This window comes from Mycteria americana, chromosome 7 (genome assembly GCF_035582795.1).
Source record: "Mycteria americana isolate JAX WOST 10 ecotype Jacksonville Zoo and Gardens chromosome 7, USCA_MyAme_1.0, whole genome shotgun sequence".
NCBI lineage: Eukaryota > Metazoa > Chordata > Aves > Ciconiiformes > Ciconiidae > Mycteria > Mycteria americana.
In genome coordinates, this window is record NC_134371.1 from 49577445 (window position 1) to 49604121 (window position 26677).

General features: G+C 39.4%; 1 protein-coding gene across 4 annotated transcripts in view; it reads left to right on the forward strand.

Moving 5' to 3' along the window:
* Window positions 1-26677, forward strand: part of DPYD (dihydropyrimidine dehydrogenase) — a 369002-nt gene that overhangs the window by 303425 nt on the left and 38900 nt on the right. For all 4 annotated transcript variants that reach the window (XM_075508301.1, XM_075508302.1, XM_075508304.1 and 1 more), the window contains one exon: window positions 14047-14226. In XM_075508301.1, the coding sequence (XP_075364416.1) occupies window positions 14047-14226 (180 nt within the window). The remainder of the gene's footprint in view (window positions 1-14046; window positions 14227-26677) is intronic.

A 26677-nucleotide genomic window follows, 5' to 3' on the forward strand; every position in this document is an offset into this window, starting at 1 on the left:
GGATTCAGGACAGTTTGATTATTACTTTTTCTTCAGCAGGCTTTTTACTGAAGCATTTAGCTGAGGGATTTTTATAACAGCAGGATGGCCCTTTGTGTGTGAATAAACAAGCTTTTCCATCACAAAATACTGGGACTTGAACTATGAGAGAGCATTGTTATTGTATTTGTGCAAATGTGAAACCCTGTGAGGAACCCTTCTACATGGTATAAAATGCCCTGGGTATCAGAAAATAAAAGCAAGGCCCTGAAAATATAATCACTGAAATGACAGGGAAGAAAAAATACCATTTCATAAACATTATGTCACGCCTTAATGTTTAGATGCTACCATTTTTTCCACTCTAATGTCAAAAAAAGACCTGCAAAAACCCAGGAAGTAAATGTATGCTGTAATCATTTATCATATTTTTCCTCATTTTATTTTCTTTTAATTTTCATTAAGGACCCCGATGCAATTTCTCTATGTTTTTTTATGGCTACAGAACTACAAAGTAGAGAGCTGGTTCTCCAAGCACTTAATTATTGTTCTTTTAAGCCCATCTCAGAGTCTGTTCAAGTCAGTGAAGACACTGATACTTAAGTGAGGACTAGATAAGGCCAAAAAATTCTCATCCAGGAATTATTGTTTATGCCATTTAATGGTATGGAGAGTGAAAAACTAAGAGAGATTGAAATCATGGGAGTGACAGAGCAAGGCAGCGATGGAGCAGGCCCTGTGTTTTACAATTCCAGGTTGTTTATACTGATGACACTTGGAAAAAATTTGTTTTGTCTTGCAATGAATAGCAGTGATTTTTAATGCAGAGGAAGGGCTCAGTATTCCCTTGTGTCTAATCTCAGCTCTGTGCAAGGAGGATGAAGTTGGGTGTGTGGCTGCAAGTCTAAAACAACCACAGGGTGCCATCAGTGTGGCAGAGCAAGGCTGGGCTTCTCCTGCCTGGACTCACCAAGAGCCCACCCTTCCTCTGCCCCCAGCCCATCCTTACACCAGCACATGGGGGAACAGAGGCTGAAGACCTTGCTTCGTGCCGGCTGGAGAGTGCTCCACAGGTGGATAAGCCTGAGAACAGTCATACTTTGGCACAGGCTGGACACCGTGAAGTTTCTGACGCAGGCTGTGGCTCAGGGGGTAGAAGAACAAAACCTTTCTGTACAAAGCTGTCCATGATACAGAGAACTTAAGATGTTGGAGCTAATTCTTCTCTCGCCAATTAAATTGATGAGTGAAGAATAGATTGCTGGATACAGTGGCAGGCCACCAAAATGATATAACACGAGATTGAAGGGATAGGTCTTTACATCCACCAACAATTTTAAGGAAAAAAAATACCACTTAAGGCAAAACCACTTTTCAGATGTAAGTCCTTTGATTGAGATAAATGTGGTCTCATGTAGAAATAGCAGGTTTTAGCCTGTATTCCCAAAGAAACTCTTGATATGTGTTTGTATGTCCTTTTGAGTATCCTCAGTCACATTTGAGCTTTGTGGCCATTTTCACTGAAATTGGTCAGAAGATAGAAAGTATTTTGCTATAACAAGTTTTGAGAAAAGAAAAAAGTCAGGCAGAGGAGAGAGCGTACCTGCATTCCTTCACTGTAAGCGCGGGCGCACTATGAGCTCACCTTTATTAGACCTCTGAGAATCCACATGGGACAGCGCTGTTAGGACCGTGTCAGCCACAGGAAAGGCATTAATTGGCAGTCACACCTTATTAGATGTCAGAGAACGCAACCAGGAGACACAGAGCTGCTGGAAGCCAGGTATCATTAGCTCCGCTGCTCACAGAGCCGCGCGCTTAAAAAAGTCTTCAATGGACGCAGCACTGAATGGAGTGGCCCTTCTCTGCAGAGCTGAAATTTACGGTACATGCAGAAACAAAAGAGGGAACAAAGTGCTGTTTGAACATGTCGACATAAAATCAAAAGAAAAACGAATGTGAAAGAGAGAGAAGAGTTGGGACGGGCATACTCAAGTGATCACTTCTGATAAACATTTCATTGTTTTCTGCTTTTTTCTTAGCTCCATTCTAATTACAGAAACTCAACCTGTTCTCCACTGTCTGTCTGTCTTTGCTAATTAAAAAAAGTCATTAGAGGACTGCCACACTTGCTCCATTACAGATGCTTGGGATGAAAATTGCTAATTGATAGTGAGAATTTTCTGTGAGAATTCCTTTTAATGGAAATTGGAATTTGTCAAACAAAAACAATCTAGAAAGTTTTTTGGTTATAGTTGGAAAACAATATCAATTTAGAACAGATTTTCGTTATTGATTTTTACTTTTATTATCTTGCCGCTTTTAATGAAAAGTTGCAATATTCAGATCAGCACATTGTAAAGTTACAGGCTAAACTCTAAGCTAATGTTGCCTTTTATTTTGTGCAGGTTTGCAGTAGTTTTTCATTTTATTTGGAGCTGCTTAGGGGATTTATCTATTAGCTTTCCTTTATTTCTGCTCATTTCACCAGCTAGTAAATGAGGTCTGCATAGATAGGATTGTTATTTCATAAATTTGTAAGAATGAATTCAAGCTCATTCCATAACAATTGCTATTTGTCATTCTTATAATGGATTCTCATGCAAAGTAGGTTTAACTGTCACTGAATGGTAATAATTATTTAATAACAATTAGGTCTCAATTGAGCATCAGCTCAAATGCTGTCCTATACTAGTCACTCCCATCCTCTGCAGAGGATTTGTTCTCTGCTCTTATACCTGGGGACGCTTAGCCTGCTTCTCTTTCCCCTTCTGCCCAGGTGTCTACCCTGCTTCCCTGGGTCTGGTGACACAGGGACTTTATGGGTTGAGGAGATGTGAAGAATAATTGCTTTGGCAACATGCTCTCTCCAACTCTCCCAAGGATCCACAATATTGCTTGTCTTTCCAAAACCAGTACTGCTGCACCTATTTTTAATGTGGATTCACACTACTGATGTGGATTCATGCTGCTGCTCTCTTATATGAACAAGCACAGAGCTGTCCTCCCTGTAGATAAAACCACATGGTGTGAACTAACATCAGGTGAGTTTTGTTTAAAAGTTTACAAAGTGAAAGCAACATGGAGATGACTCTTTTGAAGAGGCTCAGTTAAGTGTTGAAGAAATTGTGGGCAAGTTGTTTTACTCAGCTCAGGTTGCTTTCAGACACAAAGCTAGCTCCGTTGTAGACAGAGTTCCCCTTGTGTACCAGTGTGGAGGTGACTGGAAATTGAATCTGAAAATGTACCCGGCTCCTTGTTGGATATTGAAAATGTAAATAGAAGGAAAGATAAGCACAGTGGAAAATGCAGAGTTTCTTTTTTCCTTACTGCCATCTCCAATAATTACTTAGGGAATGTCTTGTGTTTTGTTTTAAATTATGCATATTGTAACTGCAGGGGACTTGTTTTCCAAAAAGGGAAAACGTAAAACATTCAGGATTGCAAAGCTCTGCCATCAGAGCTTTTCTCGGAAACATTATCGGTCATACAAAGAAAATACGCATGTAGAAATTTTCCTTTTTGTATCGTAGCAGCTCCATTGATCTTTCAGTCAGAGGCTGTAGCTGGCAGTGAAAGGAAGAAAGGGAGACCAAGCAGTGGAGGAGGCTGTGCTCGGGGAAGGCATGGTCCTGGAGCCCACACCAGCACAGGCGTGTGCTGCCATGCAGCTCGGCTTGGACTCGGCCAGGACTAGCTGGACTTGGCCAGGACTAGCTGGAGTTTGGTGACCCATCTGCTGGTTTTCCCAGTGGTAGAAAAATCTTTTTTCCACCCAGGAAGGAGGGAGCAATCTGGGAATGTGAGCCCTGATGCCTTTTTGAAGTCTTTTTCCTGCTACAACACAAGCCCCTGACACAGCTTGATCTGGCTGGCGAGAGGCCCTTTTATCTATGCAATTTGAATGAAAGAAACAGAGAAACCATTTTTCTGAAGCTGGCAGTATGTTTAAGAAAGGGTTAAACTTCCTTCAATATCTGAGTCATGTTGCTGCTTTTCTTGCTGATATTTATTATTTGGACAGAGATAGGTAAAACAATCCCTAAGGAAATGTGGAAGTGGGTTTTTATCTCAGACACGAAGGACTCAGAGGGTCAGAACTATTTTATTCACGTGAATCTCACTCTTCAATGGACACAGCAGCTGCTGCACAAATTCATACAGGCAAGCTGATAAAGGATGAAAGTAATTTTAGCTGAAATAAAATGTGAGAGTACTAGAGCGAAAGACTCACAAGGATGAGGGGTTAATCATTGCAGGACTGAACTGAGGTTCCAAAATGGAAAAATTGCTTTTCTGTTTGATTTTGAGAGGTCTGCAGCTTTCAAAATTCTGGTCACAGGAGGATGTCCCTCAGTAGGTGGTTCTCATTAGAGTTTGTTGAAAACTTCTTTGAGAAAACTGTTTTTCATTGACAAATTTCATTTAATCAAAATAGATCTGGGTTCAAGTCTCTGCTGTGTCTGATTCAGTGTCCTGGCATGAAGAACGCTGAAGCTTTACCCTGGATCCGTTATGCGTTAATGAACCTGAGTATTACCAATGATCAGGAAATAGTTATTCTGTCACAGGGAAGTTTAAGGATGGAAAAGTTTTCCAGTTTAAACCGATAATCAAAATTCTAAAAATGTGTGGAATTAACACACTTACTTAAAGAAAAAAATATTATTTGGCTGAATCAAATCTTTGTTTCAATCATTTTGCAACATATTTTAGTTTTGACCTTTTCATTCCAATTAACTTGGATTGCAAAACAGACATTTTCAAGTTAAATGGAGCCATTGCATTCCATGTTGTCAAACAGGAGATATTGGTAATTCTGAAACTCTTTTCCACACGTTTTTCAGAACACAGTTGTTTTCTGAAAAGTGTGCTTTCTTAGAACCACTCTCACTTCTGACAAATATGCCTTTCCAAAAATGGAATAATGGACCAACTCCAGTCCAGAGAGGATGGCATTCTTGCTGGTTAGCTCTCAGAAAACAAAATCTTAAAAATGCTGCTAACTTCTGACTAAATATGTTGTGTTACTTGGTGACTTTTAACATCAAGCCACCAGATCTGAGCAACTTAACTGATAACTGCTTTAGAAATATCTTTGGAGGAGCTACAGGATACAGCTCATGGAAATGGATTGAGTAAATCTACATCTACCTGGCACAGCTGCTGATGCTGTACCAGCAGCTGCAGAACTGCTGGCAGAACTGAAGGATTTCATTTTCCACAACAGTACTTATAAGAGAGAGGCAAGACCTTTGGGTGTTAATAAATGAAATATGAAGTGATATTCAACATATATTTAAAGCTAGTTGTAGAGCCTCTATATGTGATAGGACTGTTTACACAGGGGAGTTAGCTCATCTGCTTTCAAAGATATCTTTCATTTTGTAGATCTACAGTACAATGATACAATTTGCTATAGATGGCTGATTATGAGGCTGTTTCCCACACTTCTCAATGCTCAAGGCATGTGGAATCACATTTGTTTTCTTAGTAAAGATGATCATGATCAGCACTTTTATCAATGTGTGTGCCCACCTACTGCATAAAGGTCCACTTTGTAGTTCCAAGAACTGACAGAATGCTTTAGTGAGATAAGGAAATATAACCATTCCTCTAGGGGTGGTTGACAGGGAAAAAAAAAAACAATTACCTCAGGGAGCCTTCTGAAAATTCTTGATTTCTTTCGCATTTCCCCTCTCAAAGACACGGGATACAAAATTGCATCGTTCAGGGTCCCTTGATAAGTACCAGTTTCCCTCTCCCAAACACCCAGTTTAGCTATTTAGATCAAAGATACATTAATTGGCAGAGAAGAACTTAAGGGGAGGAAAAATACATTTGAATAGGCTAGGAATTAATGCGTCGGATAACATTCCTAAAGGATCCCTTACAGTGCTCTTATCCCCTGCCGTGCCCTTGTCTGATAAGTGGCTAAGGGATTCTAGACTTTTTTTTCCTCCTTCGTTGTTGGCCACTCACAGTTGCCCATAGTTGCTGGAGTGCAATACACAAAGAAGGTCTATCTTTCACCCCCAAAATCAGGTGCTTCGGGGTCTCTGTGCCAGGGGAGTAACTGTCACCTTGGTGCTAGGGAGGCTTTTCATTACAGCCCGTCTCAGGAGGCTGCTGTGGCTGCGACACAAGCTGTGTGGCTCTTCTTGCTGCCCAGCTACTGCATCCTTATTTCCTTACCTGTGGTCCCTGCCTCAATGCTCCCTAAATGTCAGCTCAGCTCTGCTCAACACCACGTTAGCATTATGTTGTCCTGTTGTAAAGAGGATCCAAGCTGTACAGGAGATAGAGCTCTTATCCCGCAAGCTTGTCTTGCATGGGCTGAAGACCTTCTTCTCATGTTAACTCATTTTGAGCTCCATTACTTACTGACATTAGCCTATACTTCTGATTAGAATGACACTTTACCTCAAGCTTGTCTGATGAACTCACTTGAGGTATAACAAAATAACTGAAATACTTCATTACTGACACCCACATGACATCGGACCATCCAGTCATTTTTTTTATATAGATTTCTTAAGCCCTATGTGAATGGTTGCCTACTCTGCAGGGCCTGGAGTTGTTAGCATCTTTGAATCTTTCTTTGTGTTGCCCCTCAAGTGTCACTAGTAAGCCCTCAGGTCATTAGGACTTCAAGTCTAGGACTCAGTAAAAAAGATTATGTGGGTTTTTTCCCACAATTCAGACAATTCATAGATGTAATATTTGAGTCCTTCAAGCTGCTTTCTAAAAGCCGTACTAGACTTTGGAACAAATAGTAGTTCATTAGTTCATGTATATTAGCTCAATTCTAATGTTTTAAAAAGGCTATCAGCTATCATCCAAATCAGTTTTGCATCTTGATCCAGTATCTGAAGCCTTGTTAAGTAACATCCCATCTGCTAACCTATATCTCTAGAGTCATTTAAGCAGCTAATGTGAATGAATCAAATCATTCCATCTGTACTGTATCAATATTTGGGAAGCTTTTTGTTACTTACAAATTTGTTCTTTAAAACAAAGAATCTCTTTTTTTTCCAGAGAGTGCACCACATTGTCTGATAATCCACTTCCCCTAATGTTCTTAATCCTACAACCCTCTAGCAAAAGTAATAATTGCTGATAGAAAGGATAATTTAGGCTACGCATTTAATGTACTGGTAAGTCAGTGCTCAACGAGACATGAGGAGGAGAAACCATCGTTATACAGGCAGCCTTTCCATAGACATTGGTATCCTGAGAGTTGTAAGTACAGAAACCCCTCTCAGAAGAGATTTTATTTGTCTGCTTACTCTCACATCGCAGCTCTTGCCACATTATTATGAGTACTGTGTCAGACAACCAATGCTGTGTGTACTGCTTTTTACTTTGTAGATCTAGGCACATCTAAATCATCGTACAGGGGCTAGAAAACATACATTTTCATTTCCATAGGCAAGAGCAAGGCAGCATATAGATTGCATGGCCCAGAAACATCTCCCTTTAGTTGAGTCAATTTTTGCTACTTGCTTTTGAGAATAAATTTTAAATTATGTGTATGTCTTACCCAGATTATAACATGCTTTTGCCCACTACGATAAAATTAATTTTCTTAAGTCTGTTGATTCATATGGATACCCAGATAGGCACAAATGAAATCCTTTCTGAAGCACCTTGCATTCATTTACAACTTCAGTCTTTTTCCACCAGAATCTTAATAGACACTAATCAAAAAAGCAGTACCTCAACTATACATTGAAAAACAGCTTAGAGTCATTCATAAATGTTTCTCTAACAGGAAGGTGGATTTATGTCTTCAATACTTATCAGGAAGAATTTTTAATAGAAAAAGAAAGCTTCTATAAAAAGATTATAAATAATGCTAAAATTGAAAATATATTATAATATAAAATCAAAACAGTAAATCTTTTGCTTACCATTTGGGCATATCAGTAAAAGTATTTCAAAGGAAGTCAACCAAATTAATGGAAAAGCAAAATTGTTAATCCATTGTAAAACCTCTCACAGGTATTTCAGAGGAATAATAGTTGTTTATCCCCTTGCTATGCTAAGAATATTAGAAACTGTGAAGTCAAAGGCCAATTTCCTAATCGGATGGCATTTTGAGAGTTATTTTATTTAGAGATCCTATGCAGTTTAGAACCAAAGCTGAAATAAGTCTCCGTCTTCTGGGGAAGCAAGATGGCATTCTGCTAAATGCTAGAATTTTATCATTTGAAGGGGGAAAAAAAGCAAAAAGAAAGCAGCCAGCAAGACCTAAGAATATAAAAGCATTTGAGATCTCAGAAGGAGTTTAAATCAATGCACTGCCACAGTTACAGCACAGATGAAAGAGCCTGCTGTCTCAATTGCCAGGAAACTACTTAGAAACTCTCACTTTGATTTTTTTTTTTTTTTTTTTTTTTTTTGGTAGTCCGTTACATTACCACTAAATGCAATATATGGGGACATCATCACTTTGATGTTGTACAGCTACAACAAATGGAAACTAATATGGTAGAACAGTCAAGCTATGTGATTTGCGTTTGTATATACAAATATATACCCATCAATCTTCCTTCTAGACTGTGTATCACTGCCACCCATCTGCCTCCTCACTGTAACTTCTGTTTTCATAAAAATGACAATTATTTTACACCCATATTCTGAAGAGGGGAATATTTCGGAGAGGTATAAGAATCAAAATTTTCTCCAAGCTATTGTCTCCTACCACAAATTCATTGTTGGCAAAGCGTTTTAATAGTGCTTTGAGACAATTTCAAATACAGCACGACTGCTGCCAGACATTGCAGCATTCTTGTTCTCACAGATCTAGTCACACCAAGAATACTTACACTTCTTGCAAAGCAACACATTATTAAACAGGCTAGATCCTCTGACCTGCTCCAGCCTTTTGCAGTGAACTAGCAGTATACGAGATTAGAGCCACACTACCTCTTGTTAGTTGAAAGTAGTGTAGGGAAGAACTGATACAAACATGTCTAGATCTGCACCTCCTCTGCCAACTCTGCTGAAATCCCTGCTATTGATGGAATGGAAAGAATACAGGTGGGGAGTGGGTTCCATTTTTGGCACCATCTTCGCCATCATCACCTGTCCAGATGGGATTTCACCATACAATAATGAGTTTATGTAAAAACTGAAGGTCGAGGGGTAAGAGAGAGTGGACAGAGTAATGCCTGAAAAGGAATGCATTGTTTCCTCTTTCTAGTGTTACAGAAAATATTTTCTCCTCTGCAACATCCCCCAATGGGAAAATGCAAGGACAACACTGAATGGGAATTGCTTTAGTGGGTGATCTGGCTGGAAATGCCTCAGCCACCTTGTCCAGGTTCTGCATGGACGGCACAGGTCTTCCGCATAGTCTCCCAGGACATGCCAAAGTTTGGACAGGAACCACATCCATTTTTCTAGAAGGCGAAACAAAAATAAAATGCAATGTCTGGGTATTTTTTCCATGGCTCCTAGAAACAGAGACTATGGACAAAACCTGAAAGGTCTTACACAGACAGAGCTCTCAGTAAATGGTGCAGGGGATTTGCCTCAGTAAAGATTTCAGAAATTGGCATGTCTTTGTTGTGTAATGATTCTGCTAAAAGCAAAGGTATTTACAGTGTTTTATAACTGATGTGGTAGTACCTGTCACCAGTAATGAACTTGTTCTTCAAACTATGTTTATTAAAAGTTTCAGATTGATGTGAATGATTAATAACAATCATGTAACCTGTAAAATTCTTTTTACACAGTAATAATCTCCTGACAATTTACTTCAGTTCCTCAAGTAAGATTTGTAATGGCTCTAGATCCTTTGACAAAGTTAGACTCAGTATTTATGTTTATTTAGTAATAGAGCAGACAGGTCATTTCTTATGCAAGACATCAGCAGGGACCTTTGCATGCGTCTCCCATCATTGCATTTTGCAGAACAGTTTTACTTAGAGCCTTAGCCTGTGATTCATTTCACATCCCTATTCCCCAATGAGATTATTTGGTGTATGTTTGATTTACCAGCAGCAAAGCAGGCATTGTGTCTTTTAGTATCTCAGACATGTCTGTATAGATTAGAATTTGTAACCTACAGTTGCAACTTACACCGAACAGTTTCAGATTTCAGGATACTGAGAGCACAATATAATTGATCATACATAGCATGTTGGCCTGCTTGTCTCTTTTGGGACATAAGGGGCAATCACTGGAGTCTGGATCTGGGGGAAAGGGGAGGAGGTCAGATGTTACAAATGAAATTGTAGCAGTTCTACTGCCAAGGCAGAGCAGGACAATGCAGTAAAACCAAGCTTGTGTAAAATTATCTCCCTGTATATTAGTGCAATATGAATATTATCTTTATCAACATTATAACATATTATAACATCTATTATAACATAATATTATAATACCAACATTATCTTTCTAAGCAGGAAAAATGGAGCACCTTTCTCTTCTAGCCCAGGTTCTAGTCCAAAGCTAGAGACAAACACAAGCAAGACAGCAGGACAGCTACCAGCTTCATTGTGATCTGGACCTCGCTCTGTCCCATAGGTTGCTCACAGGGCCTGTCTCTCATCTTCCAAAGAAGAAAAAGCTACTTTCTACCTAAATGTTTCAGGTGAAAGCCTGGGTCAGTGAACAGTTGAATGTTAATTTACTCATAAAACAGATTCACTTGGATTCTTTAGGATCAACGGATATTAAACAGGTGCCATCTCTGCCATGCAAAGTCCCAGCACTGCTGCTTGCCAGAACCCGGGCTGATAAGCCACGCGAGCAACTGATCCACACTTGCTCTGTTTCTCGTACTTGTCCATAAGCGGCTTCTGTTGGCCAGAGGATACTGACTGCTGGTCTGGCACAATATGACCACGTGTATGTTCTCAGTTATGAAGTTACGTTTTTGTTCAGGCTTTTGCTTCAGGGTCTGAAGGGAAGCACATTTTGCTATGTTAGGTTGGTAAAAGCATGATGCTGAGGAGAGGAGCTGAGTGGGCAGGGCTGATTGCAGTTCAGTTTCATGCTGCTGCGCCAATCGGTGTGCAAGGCACGGACAACAGCTGTTGCAGCAGCACCCTGCTCACCTTTATCTCCTGTTGAGGTGGTTCAATAAGACGTTAAATGAGAGGTGGTAGCAACCAAAAGGTAGTTCCATTTTAAATATGGCCGTAGCTGGACTGCTCTTCCTGCTCTTCACACCCGTAAAATAAGCAGAAGGGGGGGCTCAACGTTTAGCTTTGCAAGGGCAGGGAAGCATGCCTGTTCCCAAGCAGCAGGAGTGAAGTGGGGGCATTAATGATGTGTGGAGACGGGTCGGTTCAGTTCTTCTGCGATTTTTCCGGATGCGTGAGTTTGAGTCTCACCTGGTCTATTGCCCTGCCACTTCTCTTGTGCTGAAAAGAGGGCACAGTGTCATTTAAACTGGTGATTCAGAGGCAGCCAAGTATGATGCTAAAAACCTCTCTCTGTGGTGTAGAAATTGTCATGGCTGATGGGTCAGGGTGACCTTTTATCTTGACTTTGTTCACACCTTTTAAAATGCAGCAAAGGCTTCTACATTGATTCATGGAAGATACTGTAAGCCTACAACACAAATCTCACCATCTGATATGTGCAACATAAGAAATTTCGAAGCTCAGAATGTTTTCGAATTTGCCAAAAACATGGCAAAACTGTTTCTGTTGGTTTTGTATGTGTTAATGTTTGAATCTCTCTTGTTCTAGGAAAGGCCCATAAACATAAGCACTTGCTTTTACACAGTGAAATCAGTGAAAGGCATGTCTTTGATTAATTATGTGTGCCATTGGGCACCATGGTCATAAGGCTTCTACAGAAGAGGAGGATCGTCTGAAACCACTTGCTAATTCTGTTCCTAAGTCTTTCCATTTCAGATAACATTTTTCTTTAGTGCAGAGATTTATATTTTTCTTAAGAAATTGCATTTTGCCTTCAGTTCTGGAACCTGCTTGGCTTTCCAGGGAAGGCAAACAGTGCACTGCACATAGACTCACAGGGATCAAACGTTAGCTCTTAGTGTGATGTCAGCTTCTGCACATTTTTATATTATTGCAGTTCATAACACTGCACCACAAGATGGAAAACAGTAAAAGCCTCTTTATTTATAAGGTTATTACAGGTATCCTCCAGTGTATCTCATGTGTATACATCCTGTCAAAATATTTCAGGATTTTGACAACAGTGCCTGAACTTGTTTCAAAAGACATGACATGGCTTTTAACTGTATTTTTTTTACAGTTTTAGTATTTTTAAGAATAGCTAATAAAAATGTTACCCATGCACTAAAAAAAATAGAGAATCCCTTGGTGAACAAAAAGGTTTAAATAAGCATCAGTTGAGTTTTGCAGTTAAATAACCTGTACAGGAAATTATTATGATGTTCTCTATAATTGCTCTGGAAAAAAAAGATCTTGAAGTCTGTGGAAGGTGTAACAGACCTAATTAATGCCCACACTGTTTCTCCAGAGAAACAGATTTTGTGTAATGTAAATGCGCTGCATAGAAAATGTTCTTGTGCTTCTTTTATAGTCCACCCTTATTTTTTCCTTGTACAGCTGTAGTGTATGGTATTTTACAATGTGATGTGTACCTGTCTTCAGAATTGCAAGTTGTATTACCATTTCTGAAATGTGAAAAACAATTACATATTTCCTGTATTTTTAAAGTGTCGATGTCAATTATGATCCAAGGTGTGTTTTCATGTCCAAGCAGTGTGGATGTGTTTGTGCACGTGCACACATTCATGTTCTAAAATAGATGGCTATTTCATTGTTGTGTTCATTATGTGTGTATGTAAGTGTAGGTATTATCAGGAGCATTCTTTTTAGCTTGTAGAATAAAAGCTGAATCAAAGGCGGAAAACACTGACACATCCGGAATTTCAGAGCATTTCCAGGGACTGACAATTAATGGTACTCAGCCAACCCTGCACCTCGTCACTGATGGATGATTAGAGTTTAGCTAATGAGAAGGTGTTCAGAGAAGAGTCAGGGATTTTTTATTCACTTGTCAGTTTGGTTGGGAATCTCTGTGGGTTTAAATCTGAATTGATATCCACAAAGTGGTCCAGAAGAAACCGTGTAAATGATCAGACTATTCTCTGCTGCCAGTAGTTTTGTGTTTACATGTTAAGCTCTGCAGGTCAGGGATCATTGCTTTATAAGTTTATAAAGCTATATTGCTATCTGTGTTTCTAAAGTATCTAAAATAAAGTGGCCTGGCCTCCCAGTACTACTGAATAGCAAATGGTGATTAGCAGAAGGGGACTGTTCTGTTCTGTGCCTGGCAATGCTCACCCATACTAACAGGTTAGCTTAATGGGTGCTGTTTGCTGAGACACTTTCATTTGGAGCCAGATTCTTCTCAGGGGTATCCAGTGAAAGGACAAGAGGCAATGGGCACAAACTGGAACACAGGAAATTCCGTTTAAGAAAAAGCTGCAAGGGAGATTGAACACTGGACCAGGTTCCTCAGAGAGGTTGTGTAGTCTCTGTCTTTGGAGATATTCAAACCCCAACTGGATATGGTCTTGGGTAGCCTCCTCTAGTTGATCCTTCTCTGAGCTGGGAGGTTAGACAAAACAATCTCTAGAGATGCCTTGCAACCTCGGCAAGTCTGTGCTTCTGTGATTTGCTTGACTGGGACCTAACTGGTTATATCTCTCTGCTTCCTGAAGAGAGCAGGCTGGGGAATACCACTGTCTGTCTGCAGGCAAAGGTCTGAGCATAACTGATGGTTTGCCAGTGTGCTTGGCATGCTCAGCATCAGTGCCCCAGAAGGCACACGTGGGACTGGGCTTAATTCTGAACAGCCTTCAAGTCTGGTCCAAGAGCTGCCATTAGGAAACCTAGGCATAACTAGTGTTATTGAGTCCTTTTTTTCCTGAACTGCAGTGGTGGTATCATGACATAGGATTAAGCAGCCAATTAATATCCTGAATTCTCGTAGTTTTTTCCCAGTGAAGTTGCAGGAAGGGTCATCTGATAATCAGGAAGTCCAAAGAGCTTGCTAATTCCATATTCTCCTCTGCCAGGATGTTGCTGATAACTGACTTATATTTCGTAGGTGTGCAGTGCAATCCAGAATCAAGATTTCACTGTTATTGATGACTACTGCACTGGACTGCAAGCTCTTCTTTACCTGAAAAGCATTGAGGAACTTGAAGACTGGGATGGACAGAGTCCTGCAACCATGCGCCATCAGAAAGGAAAACCAGTACCTAGAATTGCTGATCTGATGGGAAAGGTATGTTGTTTCATTGCCATTCCTGTATAATGACACTATGTCTCAGCTTTGAATGCAATTCCATAATCATTGTGTGCAGTTTCTGCTACTTACCTTGGTTAACCACTGCTGCTGTCACAATTTGTCACCAAGTCTTTTTCCTTCTGAGTATTAACAAATATCTGAAGGCAGCTTAAGGAGACAAACTTGAAATGACTTGATATGGGATAGCATTTTTACTATAAATATGATCTGTCCACTTGATTCATAACATCATGTCTTCAAAAAAGTGTAGGATGTAAAATTACAAACGCATTGGAACAAGTTCTGGAACTGCTTGTTTTAATGAAACTCAACTCGATTCAGATTGATACTAATATTGTGCCAGAAGTTCCTGGGTGTTCCAGCCAGGGTGCAACATTCAGGAGACATGAAAGCCCCCTAGCATTGGACCTGGCCAGCTGAGACAGTTTGTCACAAACCGGCTGTTAGTTGGAACACTAGATCAGGTAGGAGTGGCCCTTTGATCATCGTACCTGAGCATCTCATGGTCTTTCATGTGTACTGACTCCGAAACTCTCTGCAAGGCAGGGACGTTCCAGGTGAGGAACAGTGACACCAAATAATTTAATAGATTCTGCGAGATCATTTAAACCTAGAAAGTCTGTGGTGGAATAGGAATGTAAACTATGATCTCTCTCTGAAATCCTAACCTCTGGACGGCCTTTCCTCTCTGCTCTAGTAGTTCCCTGCTACAAAAGCATCTTTGGAGATTTTTGCCAGATGCAATGGGTTGCAGCCACCCCAGTACTGCTCACCCCTCCACCAGGGCACTGGCTGATCAATGCTGAGAAGCAGGGAGGTGTAACTGGCTTCCTACTGATGCCCCCGCTGCCTACTGCTCTAAGCAAAATACCTGCACAGCAGGGAGGCTGAGCTTTTGTTTCTGGTTACTAGAGGGGATCACTTTGAAGACTGATTTCAGTTATACATCATGCCTATTGATTACCCTTCCAAAAATCTGATATAACACTGTTGAAAATGTTGTAAAAAGTAAAGAATTACAAAAGAATAGGATTTGGAGTGTCAAACGTCTCCAAATCTCTGCTTATCGTTGCTGATGACTGGAGTTGGATTTAGCAGGAGATTAGAGACTCCTATATTGTTGTTGTTCTCTGTGGAGCTCTGAAAATTATAACATTACCTTCCAGGAGAAAAGACAATCCTATTCCTAAACCTCTGGATAATACACTGCTTAAAAATAAAACAAGATATAAGCAGTTTCATTTTCATCTACTTATGTTAAGCAGTTAAACCAGGCTCAAAGGGTTATATCTAAACTTCCTTCCTTTAACACCTGTAGAAACATACACAGCATTTCCAATTCATGTAACAGAGATTTGTTGTAATTCTTCTTTAAAGCTGCATTCATTGTTCTGTCTTTGTATTACCTTTGTATTTTACTAAACAGACAACCATTGTCAAAGATGTTTCTCATGTCCTTTTGAATGAGAAAAAAAAAATTATAATCCTTAGTCTTTTCTGCTTGTCACTACATCAATAATTAACTTTAAAAAGGTAATGTGAAAAGATGCTTTAAGGAAGCATTTAATAATTCAAAGGAATCTTAACTTGAAACAGGTCACATGAAAAAGAATGAAAAACAAAGCCCTATATAATCTTGTCTGGCTGGCTCTGTTAGAAATTTAAAAGGAACAAGGCATACAGAATATAACTGATTGTGTATTTGATTGCCCTTAGCACTGAATTATGTCATTGGATCATTGCTACTAAATAACAACATACAAAGTTAACCAGGCTGCATCATTGATAAGGTAGTGATATATTTTAGGCATAAGCTCCAGATGGCTGTTTGTCCAGAAATGAACATTCAAGGGAAAAGGAAGAAAAATAATACAACATGGGTAAAAGGAAATACCATGATAAATGATCCTACTAGGGGCAGTCAAATACAAAGGCTTGATATCATTAATATTTATAACATCATAATTAGCAAGACTGTGCCTAAGCAGTGTTATTAGTGTAACTAATTATGTTATCATAAACTAAGTTTGCAGTATTATAGGAATCAGTATTCTTACCTTCATAAATTATTATCAATATTGGATTTCATGTACTTGTGCCTAGTAAATTTAGTTAAGTACTGTAGTTTCATCTAGATTCAAACAAAAATATCTAGCTTGCTTGGCAGCAAGTCGTAACACACACTTCTGATTCTCTTTCTAAAATAAATTCACTAAAAAGCATGTCCTCACTCTCTATTTGGAAAAGAGAAGATACCCTGTTGATGTGATGTATATGTTCTCATCGATAAAAGTAATGTGTAGGAATTTATATGTTATACATGAAGCAAAATGTGACAGCCGAAATCCCGCAGTATGATTTTAAAAACTTATAAGGAGCTGTCCAAGTTTGTCTTGGTATTGTGAGATGAAAGGCAGTTTCTTCAGTAAGACCCCATGAGAAGCTAAACAGCAAATACTGATGAAATCTTGCATTAAAAAAAAAAAGTGAAGATGCTAATTTTGATATGTTGTATTTTTGGTGCAGTAAATGTAAAAATATAAAGGAATCATCCTCCATTTTGTTACAAAATTCCTATTAATTTTCAGATAGAATTACGGGGATAAGAAATTCAGGCAACTGACAATTTAATGACAAGGAACTGAGGGACAAGAATTATTTTCAACAGCATCAAGAGCCACTTGCCTTCTGATTGTATACAAATTCATTGAGCCTCTCCCACTTTTGAATATATTACAGAGTTAGGACTGGTTCTATTCCCAGCTAAGTATGTTCATAATAGTATCTATTTTGATTCACAGTGCAATATTGAATGTTAATGTCTATATTTTTATATAACAGTGCACTATTCTTTTGATAATTCGTCTTCTGTCCTGGTTTCAGCATCAAACATGCTGCATGCAGAGTGTTGCCACAGGAGAGTGACACAGTAGAGTTTTGTCATGAAATATTGTAGTATTTGATGACCAGAGTAAACTAAAAGATAAATACTTTCTTCTAAATGGTACACCTGACATCAAACTGAAACTGTCTTGCCATGCAGTCACCAGATAAATGACAAACTGAACAGTTATCACTGTCAGTTGTTACATTTATCACAATAATTTCCTTCCTAAACAGAAAGAATACTAAAAATACTGTGCTAACTAGTGTAATATAATAAGCAGTTTAATAGCAAACATATCAACTTTTGGCTGAAAAAGAGAATCATGTTGATTAGTACCTGTTCATGCTTCTGCATTAATGAAACTAATACTTTCATCTGATAATTTATAGCCCTTAACGTATGAGAACCATCATAGCACTGGAAAATATTTTGGAAACTTGAGTGCTGTTGTTATGTTTTTTGCTGTTGCAGAACGTGTTTTTTGGTATATAGACCCTAAATTTATCATCTTTGAGCTAGCTAGTAGATATTTTCTGATAGTCTTTTCAATAGCGCTAGCTTTTTCTGTTTTGCTAACACAGCAGTTGCTGCTGGAGTCAATACTTGTCATTGTCCAAGATGTGACCTGGGGTACTACACTTCCTGTAATAGCAGTGAGATTCCTGCTTAGAAATGCTAACCTCCGTTGTGACTTCCAGTCACCGAGTGATACTGTTTTCCATAGCTCCACCAATTTTATTCATTCTGTCCTGTGGTTGTAGCCTTATCCATAACCACTCCAAAGCATCCTAGCACAGATGCTGCGTCAGACTCACAAAGGTGGACAAAGCCAATCTTCTGGGCTTCCTTCCTCATTGCTTTTCTGATGGCTTATTTAGTTGTGGTTTTTTTTTCCTGTGGGAGGACCTGACATTTGAAGCCTTGACACAGATGACTGTCATTAATATCACCTCTGAATCACCTTTCCATTAAATGCATGGAATAAAACTTGTCAGCTTGTCTCAGCTATAATCTCAGCTTGCAAATCTCGACACTGAGATGAGAGAATGGCAAGGTAATGATGACACCACACTGCTTCTCACTAACTCCCTTGAGGAAGAAATTTTGTAAAAGCATACTTACCTCAGCATGAATTTAGGACTGAGATCAAGTGCATGATGCAATCAGGCAGACAGTTAAGATGTAGAGCATGCTCTTACAACCCAAAGTTATTAGGGTGGCTGCATAAGAGAGAGGGAGAGCACAAGTACTATCCTTATAATGCAAAATTAACAGAATTATGTTTTAAAATAATGTTCCTGAGTTTCTCAGGAAGATACATGACCAGGAGCAATAAAGATAACTCTGTTCTCACCAGGTATCTGGATAAGGTACAATATTCCCCAGAGGTGCAATTTGATCTCCTGTTTGTGGTCACTGTCTCACCTTGTCTATTTATCGCAGGACTTTTTAATTAGTTGCTCACTGATCTTACTCCAGACAGACAAAGTGATTATGTCCCAGAAATGCACTGGTGTCAGCTGGTGGTCACAGAAGTGGTATAGTGTTTTTCTGTATAAACTTCCACCTCATGTCAGCTATAAAAATCATACTTTACACAGTGGCCTCTCTACATGCCAGGTAGCTAAACATTTAAAATATGGCAGTGTATTCACTTGGTAGGTGTGGGTTTATAGGAAGAGATAAATATATATGGATGTTTCATACCTTGCTTTCACCACCAGAAGTTTTGCAAAAACTGATGTTTGTTTGATCATGTCTAACAGTTAAAAAATTAAAATGAAGAAAAAGTAATAATTAAAGCATCTTGATTCCAGAAATATCCAAAACCCAAACCAAACTGGTTTTCATAGTGGATCTTCCTCAACTGTTAAGGGTGTGCTGTATTGAAAATGTTAAAAATATATCTGATAAAAACACATTTATAGAAGGTGGTTTTCTCCAGCAGACAGATGAGAGAGAATGATCCTGAACATGCACAGTGTATGAACTATAATGAAAATTCTCATGACCTTAAATTTAGCAAGCTGCTGATTTTGCTCTCTAAATGCATGGACTTCCCATTAAGACTAAAATATGCACTTCCTTCAAGTATCTGTGGGTACTAAAAGCTGAGTCTTCTGAACAGTACAAACCTGCTAAATTCTAACTTGATTGCACTCAAATCTAATCTTTCTCTTCCTTTTGTATGGCAGAGAAAAAACTTTGCTATCCCATTGAGTTTTCATACAAAATATTAAATTAGCTCTTCTATTAAATAAATAAATAAAATGTGAACTCCCAGCCATGCAAGAACACTATTGCGCTAACCAAGTTTTGGCTGCCTTCAGATTCTTCAAGACCTCTGGCTGCCTTCACTGAGCAGAGGTTTTCACCCTTCATTTTTGGAAGTGCTCCTGTTGTTCGGGAAGGCAAGTTTGTCCAGTATAGTAAAGAGCTGTCCCCTTGTTTCCAGCACTGCATAAAGAAGACAAAACAAATGGTATTTGTGGCCATGTTCAGAAATACCGACTGTCTCATCATATGATGGTATAGAGATTGCAATAAAAAATTAACATTGATGAAGAAACCCTTTTTCCCATATTGCCATCATCAGTTCTGAAGAAGAGTCAGAGGGTGGGAAAAAATCAATTTTAGGCTGTTTGACCCTCTTTCCCATTAGCTAGGGCTTGCACCTGAAGTATAGCTCTCAGCCAGGCAAAGCCTCTTAAGTCTAAGCCAGTATTGATCAAGAAACCTCTTGGTTTAGGATATTATGGGAACTGTGCATCAGCACACTGAGGGACTGTTGCCACATACGCTTGTTGGGTTGACTGAAAATAAGGCTCTGCCAAAATATGTCTGAGCCAGCATCTGCAGGCAGATGAGGAAGGAAGTCCTTTCCTCCTGCTTCCCCCTCTCAGTCTTTCACCTCCTCCCCTGACATGATGAAAGGTCTCCACAGGCATGGCTCCGCGTGGGAGCCTGATGGTCCCTCTGTGGAGCATCGCCAGCAGCGTTTCGGGGAGCGCCAGCAGAGCAGACCTCTGCACCCCACTACGCAAGTCACGCTTACCAGGTTTGCTGCTGTTGGTGAACCTCCCAGCATTTGCAAGCCGAAAGCAATTATGAACAATCCCTGGCCTGACCACTTTGTAGAAAAAAGGACCTCTCTAACATTATTTTTTTTTCCTAACTGGTCTATTATGGAAGTTTATGTTGTGATTATCTACAGTGCTGTTTCTCATGGAGACTGCAGGTTGTTACATAAAATGTATCTTCCCTAACAGTGAAGCCATTTGCAGTAGAAATGGATAAAACAAAAGGAACTAGGATTATTAAAGTGGATTTAAAGTAGTTTAATCTTTGTGGGTTTTATATGTACTGTATGCTAAATTTGCTTCGAGCACCGACTTTAAAGTTTCATATTCACAGCCAGGAAATGTGGCTATTAAGAAACAATGTATTCACGTTAACTTCTTGGCTGTGGCGGTTTTAGTGCGTTCACTGCTGGCAACGGACATCAAGCCAGGAAAATCCAACTCCTGATGCAAAAGGATTTAAAAAAAAAAACCCAGGCACTGCCAAAAATACATAATTCTTTTTTTGTACTCTGCAGTTTGTTTTACTTAGGGAAACGGCCTGGTCATACCCTGCAGCATGCATTCATTACAGTGATCTTTGACTGGCAGATGCAGAGTAATAAGATGCATATTTTAGTGCTTATTATAATACCCTGTCCAAAAACAACTTGACAAATTTGTGATTTCGACAGTATCTCATTTTGCTGGCTGCAGTGCTCTGTGATTGCCTGGTCCACGTGGCTTCCAGATTATGCATACCACCAATACTGCTCATTAAAATGGCCACAGTTCACCAGTTTCGGTAGCTTGGAACGAACTTGGAATGAATTATTACACAACAAAGAGGCTGCTGTCATGCAGAACAAAAGACAAGCAAAAGAGAGCTTTGGCTTAATGAGGCTAAGTGAGTGTCTCCCCTGCATCACCAGCTACTTGACGGCCTTTGAGCATGGATTTTTTTCTCCACAGGCCAAAACCTTTGGTCTATTATTTTGTGTTTATGCACCTTGAGGCTAATATACATTTTAATATGCTGCACATGGAGAAAAAAAACAGCCATTAGATTAGAACATGTGCACTCCCTGTTAAGTTAATGACAGCCGAACATAGAGATAAATTTAGGTTTTCATATTTAATTATAGCACAGCGCAGTACGTTTAGCAAGGATAAATTGCACTATTATTATGCTTCATTTTTTTTGACATCTTTTCATATTAACCATGCGCACTTACCCCCACTTCCTCCCCAGTGTCACACATAATGTCTCTGTGCATCATCCTTCTCTAACACCATTAATTTTTTATTCTGTACAGTTGTATATGTATTGTTGTATTTGTTACTTAGGGTTAGCTTGCTAGTTGGATAAAACCATTCAAAACAGCCCTTGTGTTAGGTGATCTACATAAGCAATAAGGACAGAAAAGACATAAAAAGAACTAGCCTGTGGGGCCAGACATGGCTTCTCACGTCTGCTCCCAGAGCAGAGGTTCCCAGCCCTTCTCCCCTGGATGCTTTCAGCGCAGTGCGCACTGTCTGCGACTGCAGAGTGGTAGCCCCTTTCTCAAGCAGCTGAATTAGAAAAGCCAGAGAAATAGTGCATGGAAGGTTAAATGAGTTCTGCAGAATTTTATAGTTGAATAATATTAATATGGGCAATGGTGGTGTTAATATAAAATGTCTCTATTCTGAAGACTTTAGCATTGTTTTATTGTATTGGAACTAAAACAGAGCTAATGTTGCTAGGTGGTATGTGCTGTTTGTTGGGGCTTTGTACATGCATTACCTCTGTTTGTACGAGCTGATGCTCCAAGAATAGCATCAGGAATTAGGCCAGACCTCAGCCTTATAGAAGACAATATGAAATTAAACGTAGAGGCAAGTTGGCATGGAATTCAGCCTTTGCAAGTCCTTATCAAGTTTTAATGGGAATATTTGACAATTTCTGTGCTGCCATGGATTTGATGGTGATGTTAGACTTTTTGTTACTACCTGAGAGAGCTTTTAGGTTTGCTTTCAGCTCTGGGCTGAGCTATTCAGGTAGCTGTGGTTTGTGAAAAATATGTTTGCATGCTTCACAAAATTAAGGAAATACTGCTATTTTCCGAAGTGGATTAGAGCAGGTAATAACCCATAGGAAGAAGATTTTCTGTTCCCGCTGTGTGTATAAGCAAGTAGAAGATATTATGCTACAGGCTTATTCTTAGATTATTCCTTATTGGATAGTTGTTTCGTGACAAAAGACACTGTGGCTTGATGACCAGAGGGTCATGACAGGAATAATAATCACCATATGAAAGGGTGTCTGGATCTTGGTGATAAAGCATTCCTCATCGCAATCAGTCAGCACTTGCTGGTGCAAGAATTTTCCTCAATGGCAGAGATCAGCTTTTTCATATTCATTGAGAGCAAATCAGTCTCTCTCTCTCCCTCTCCCCCCTCTTTCTCCAACCTTAGTTCTGTACCAGCTTTTACTGCCAAAGAGATTTTTCTTTGTCAGGTGAAACTCATGGAGTTTGGGGATGTTTCAGATTTGCAGTATTTGCGGGATTGGTATTAGTTGCAGAGCCTTATTCTTTGTGTCCTCACTGAGTAAAGCCCTGGTCAGTAGTGATTGATAGCTAATTGTCTACAGTTCAAGCACTAGAAAATGTGTCAGCAATTAATTTATGTGTGCAAAACTCTTCTCCCTGATTTTGTAAGTGCAGATTTTGATGCAAATTGCATCCATGAAAGCAAGGTTGTGCCTTTCAAAATGGAAGCTATAATTACTAGTCTGAGAACCTGATGATATGAAATTCTTCCTCTAGAATCTACTCCTAGTGAGAGAAGTCATTTATTAACAATATTGTGTCTTTCTAAGCAGTACTTCTAACCATCTTTTTATTCATTAAGCACTGGTAAAATGCTTGATATTATACGAGATGTAGTCTTATGGAGTTGCAGGCTATATTCTACAGACATCCAGGTGGCTTAGAAACATCTATGCAATCAGAAATGTCTCTTCTGTATCTACAGGTAGCTATTATTAGTAAAACCTACTCTTATTTATGTGTTCCCATTTTGTTTATGGTACTAGTCACAGACATACTGTCCTGGTTTTGGCTGGGATAGAGTTAATTTGCTTCCTAGTAGCTGGTATAGTGCTGTGTTTTGGATTTAGAATGAGAATAATGTGATAACACACAGATGTTTTAGTTGCTGCTAAGCAGTGTTTATACTAAGTCAAGGACTTTTCAGCTTCCCATACTCTGCCAGCGAGGAGGTGCACAAGAAGCTGTGAGGGAGCACAGCCAGGACCAAAGCCAACTGACCCAAACTGGCCAAAGGGCTATTCCATACCATATGACGTCATGCTCAGTGCATAAACTGGGGGCAGTTGGCCCGGGGGCAGCGATCGCTGCTCAGGGATGGACTGAGTGTCGGTCGGTGGGTGGGGAGCGGTTGCATCACTTGTTTTTTTCCTGGGTTTCGTTTCTCTCTCTCTCATTGTTTTCCTTTTCATTACATTATTATTATTATTATTATTATTATTATTATTATTATTATTATATTTTATTTCAATTATTAAGCTGTTCTTATCCTAACCCACGAGTTTTCTTACTTTTGCTTTTCCAATTCTCTCCCCCATCCCACCAGGGGGAAAGGGTGAGCGAGCGGCTGTGTGGTGCTTGGTTGCAGGCTGGGGTTAAACCACTACACGTACTTACTGATGTGCATGTAAAGACTTGGGCTTTTAGCTTCTGAAAGAATCATTGTCCCTTTAAACTTCTCATCTAAGCAAGCTGTTTACTTGGATAGCAAGGTGCTCTGTGGACCACAATGCTCTGTGCAAGAAAAGTACGAAACAAAGTCCATGGTATTGGTCATAGACAGCAGACTAGGTATTCATTCTCAGCCTGTTTTCCAAGAATGGTGTTATTCTTGTGCTAGTTCTGAGAGGAATTTTTACTACAACATCTCTCAATTCTCTTAGGAACAGTTTTGGCCCTTAAGCACACCCCTAACTGTAGTGACATGCACAGATGTATGAGAAATCTAGAAGGAGTGATTTATGGTGAGAGGCTAAAGAAGCCAGAACTCTTAAATGTCCATATGTCCTCCCTAAAGGATGTGTGTAAACATAAGAGGTGGAGAACTCAGTGGTCTACAAATATTTGAAGTTTGCAGTCAATTGAGAGAGGGGGATTTTATGATGTAGAGTGAGAACTCAACCAAGACTGATGAGTTGAATTGGAAAAAAAAGGAAGTGTTCAGGAAAAGCAGGAGAAAAATTATCCTGAGTGGAAGGAAAGCCTTTTTGTAGAAATGATGGAGGTTTCATGCTGGGTTGCTGAGATTAAAGGTAGGGAGGACTTTTAAAACTTGAATGCATGAAGTCTAACAGAAGTACTGCTGGGAGAAATTTCGGGTGCTGGACTTGTAGACTTTTCTTGTCTGATTTGCACAAGCTAGCCTATGGCCCTTTCCAGCATTTCAGCTGCACACTAGGGGCTGTCCTTGGAAGCCACTGCATCCTAACAAAGTGTTCGGATAGTGACTCAATATAAGCCACTGGAGCTAACAATATCTAATAATATGCAATTGAAATGTCTTTTTGCTTAAGATTAAGATCGTACTTAAGGAACATGATTATGTCCTTTCCGACCTATTTTATTTTTATTGCTATAAAAAACCCTTGAAGGTTTTTCTGTAATCTTGTGTGGGTTTGATCCAACCACATGGATGCCTCAGCAGAGCAGTACTTCCTGAGTTTTTATGGACAAATGGATTAAAAATGTCTTTCTGTTTCATTGCCCGTTAGTCATACACTGCCACAGGGCAACTGCCCCCAGTAACTGAACGGAGCTGTTGGGCACACCATTTCTACATGTAGGAGTTGAGAAAAGAGATTTCTGCACTTTGCTGACCTATTCATGCTGTACAGAATTCATTAAGGCCCAGGAACTGTGTTTGGGTTGTTCCAGGGAACAATTACAGCCAGCCTGTAATGTGCTGCTCCGCAGCACATTGGGGCTCTGTAATAGTTTGAAGGGGCCTGGCAAGAATTTTATTGATTTCTTGGGATCTCATTCAGGCTGATTGCACTTTGGTACTCTGATGGTTGATGTTTAAGAACACCTACCCTAGCTGTTATTAAGAAGGTGGGTCTAATCCTCACATAGGTAAGACCTTGTCTGCCCTTCATTCAACTCAGCAGACAAGTTTTAATGAAATAGCTCCCTTTTTTTATGCCACAGCTCTGTTTTTGATTGCCACATTTGGAACTATCCAGTGTAAGTAAGTCACTGTATAACCCATATATTGGTCAGGATATGTCATATCATATATCTGTTCTTTCATTAATCATTTTGTCTCTTTTCTGTTTGACTGCTTGGAATAATTAATGCATTTTTTTCTATTACTATGTTGTATTTCTTCCAAGTTGCTGATTTATTTATACATAAAAGCTATAAAATACCTTGTTGTTTTATACAGTATGTCTGGATTCATGAGAAACCCAGAAGCGTATCACTGAAATAGTACATTATTTTTAGATCGTTCAAGACAAGACCTTGCAGTTGAGTTTAAAGTAGTTGAATTCTAGAACCTATTGACTATAATTTTATTCATTTATAGTACCCATCATTACAGCATAAAGCATTATATCCTAGATGCTAATCATTACTTACTATTCTCTGAACTGTTGTGCTCTCATTTAAAATAATATATGCCAAAAGGCATCTTTCCCAATTCCAGACCAAAAGTCTAATCCAGACTCTGCAGCAGTTTTTCACTGCCTTTACTGAGCCTTCTTTCAAATGCTGAGCACTCCTGACCATTTCAAAAATTTCCATTTGTAAATTGAAAACCAGAAGGCTCATTGTAAACCCACAAAGCTCTATAAGCACAAATATATCTACATTTTCTCTTTTACTAAAAATGTATCACTAAGCTGTAAACAACTCACATGCCATTTACATTAGCATAAACGATATTCTGAAACTGCTAAACTTATCTGTTAAGGCGGGAGCAACAAGAAATCCTTTGGTGACTGTAGCATGAGTGTGCCTTTCGTAATCAACATTTACAAAAGAGCACCCAGAAGGAGTGAGCATGGTCCCTCGGAGCTGCTGTTCTGGGTGGTACAAAGCAGGGCTAATAAATGCCTCGCGCTTCAGAACTCCCCTCTCGCTCTTTACAACAAAGTCATAATCGTTCATTTGATAGACTGCAGCCATTTTGTTAGCAATTTTGTCATAGGTTGGGTTTTGACCTTCAGTGCCTGGTCTGTGGGTGGGCTTCTGTGCCTGCTGCTGGATTTTGGACTTAATTACCAGGATAAAGCAGATGAAGGAGAAACTTAGTATTTACATTTTTCCACAGGACTTAATTTATTTCTCTGTCGTTTATCACTGATGTACTTTTGTCTACATAGTGTGAATCGTTTGAAAAGTTATTTATAACCACATTTGAGTGATGAACATGCAGTCTGAAAAGC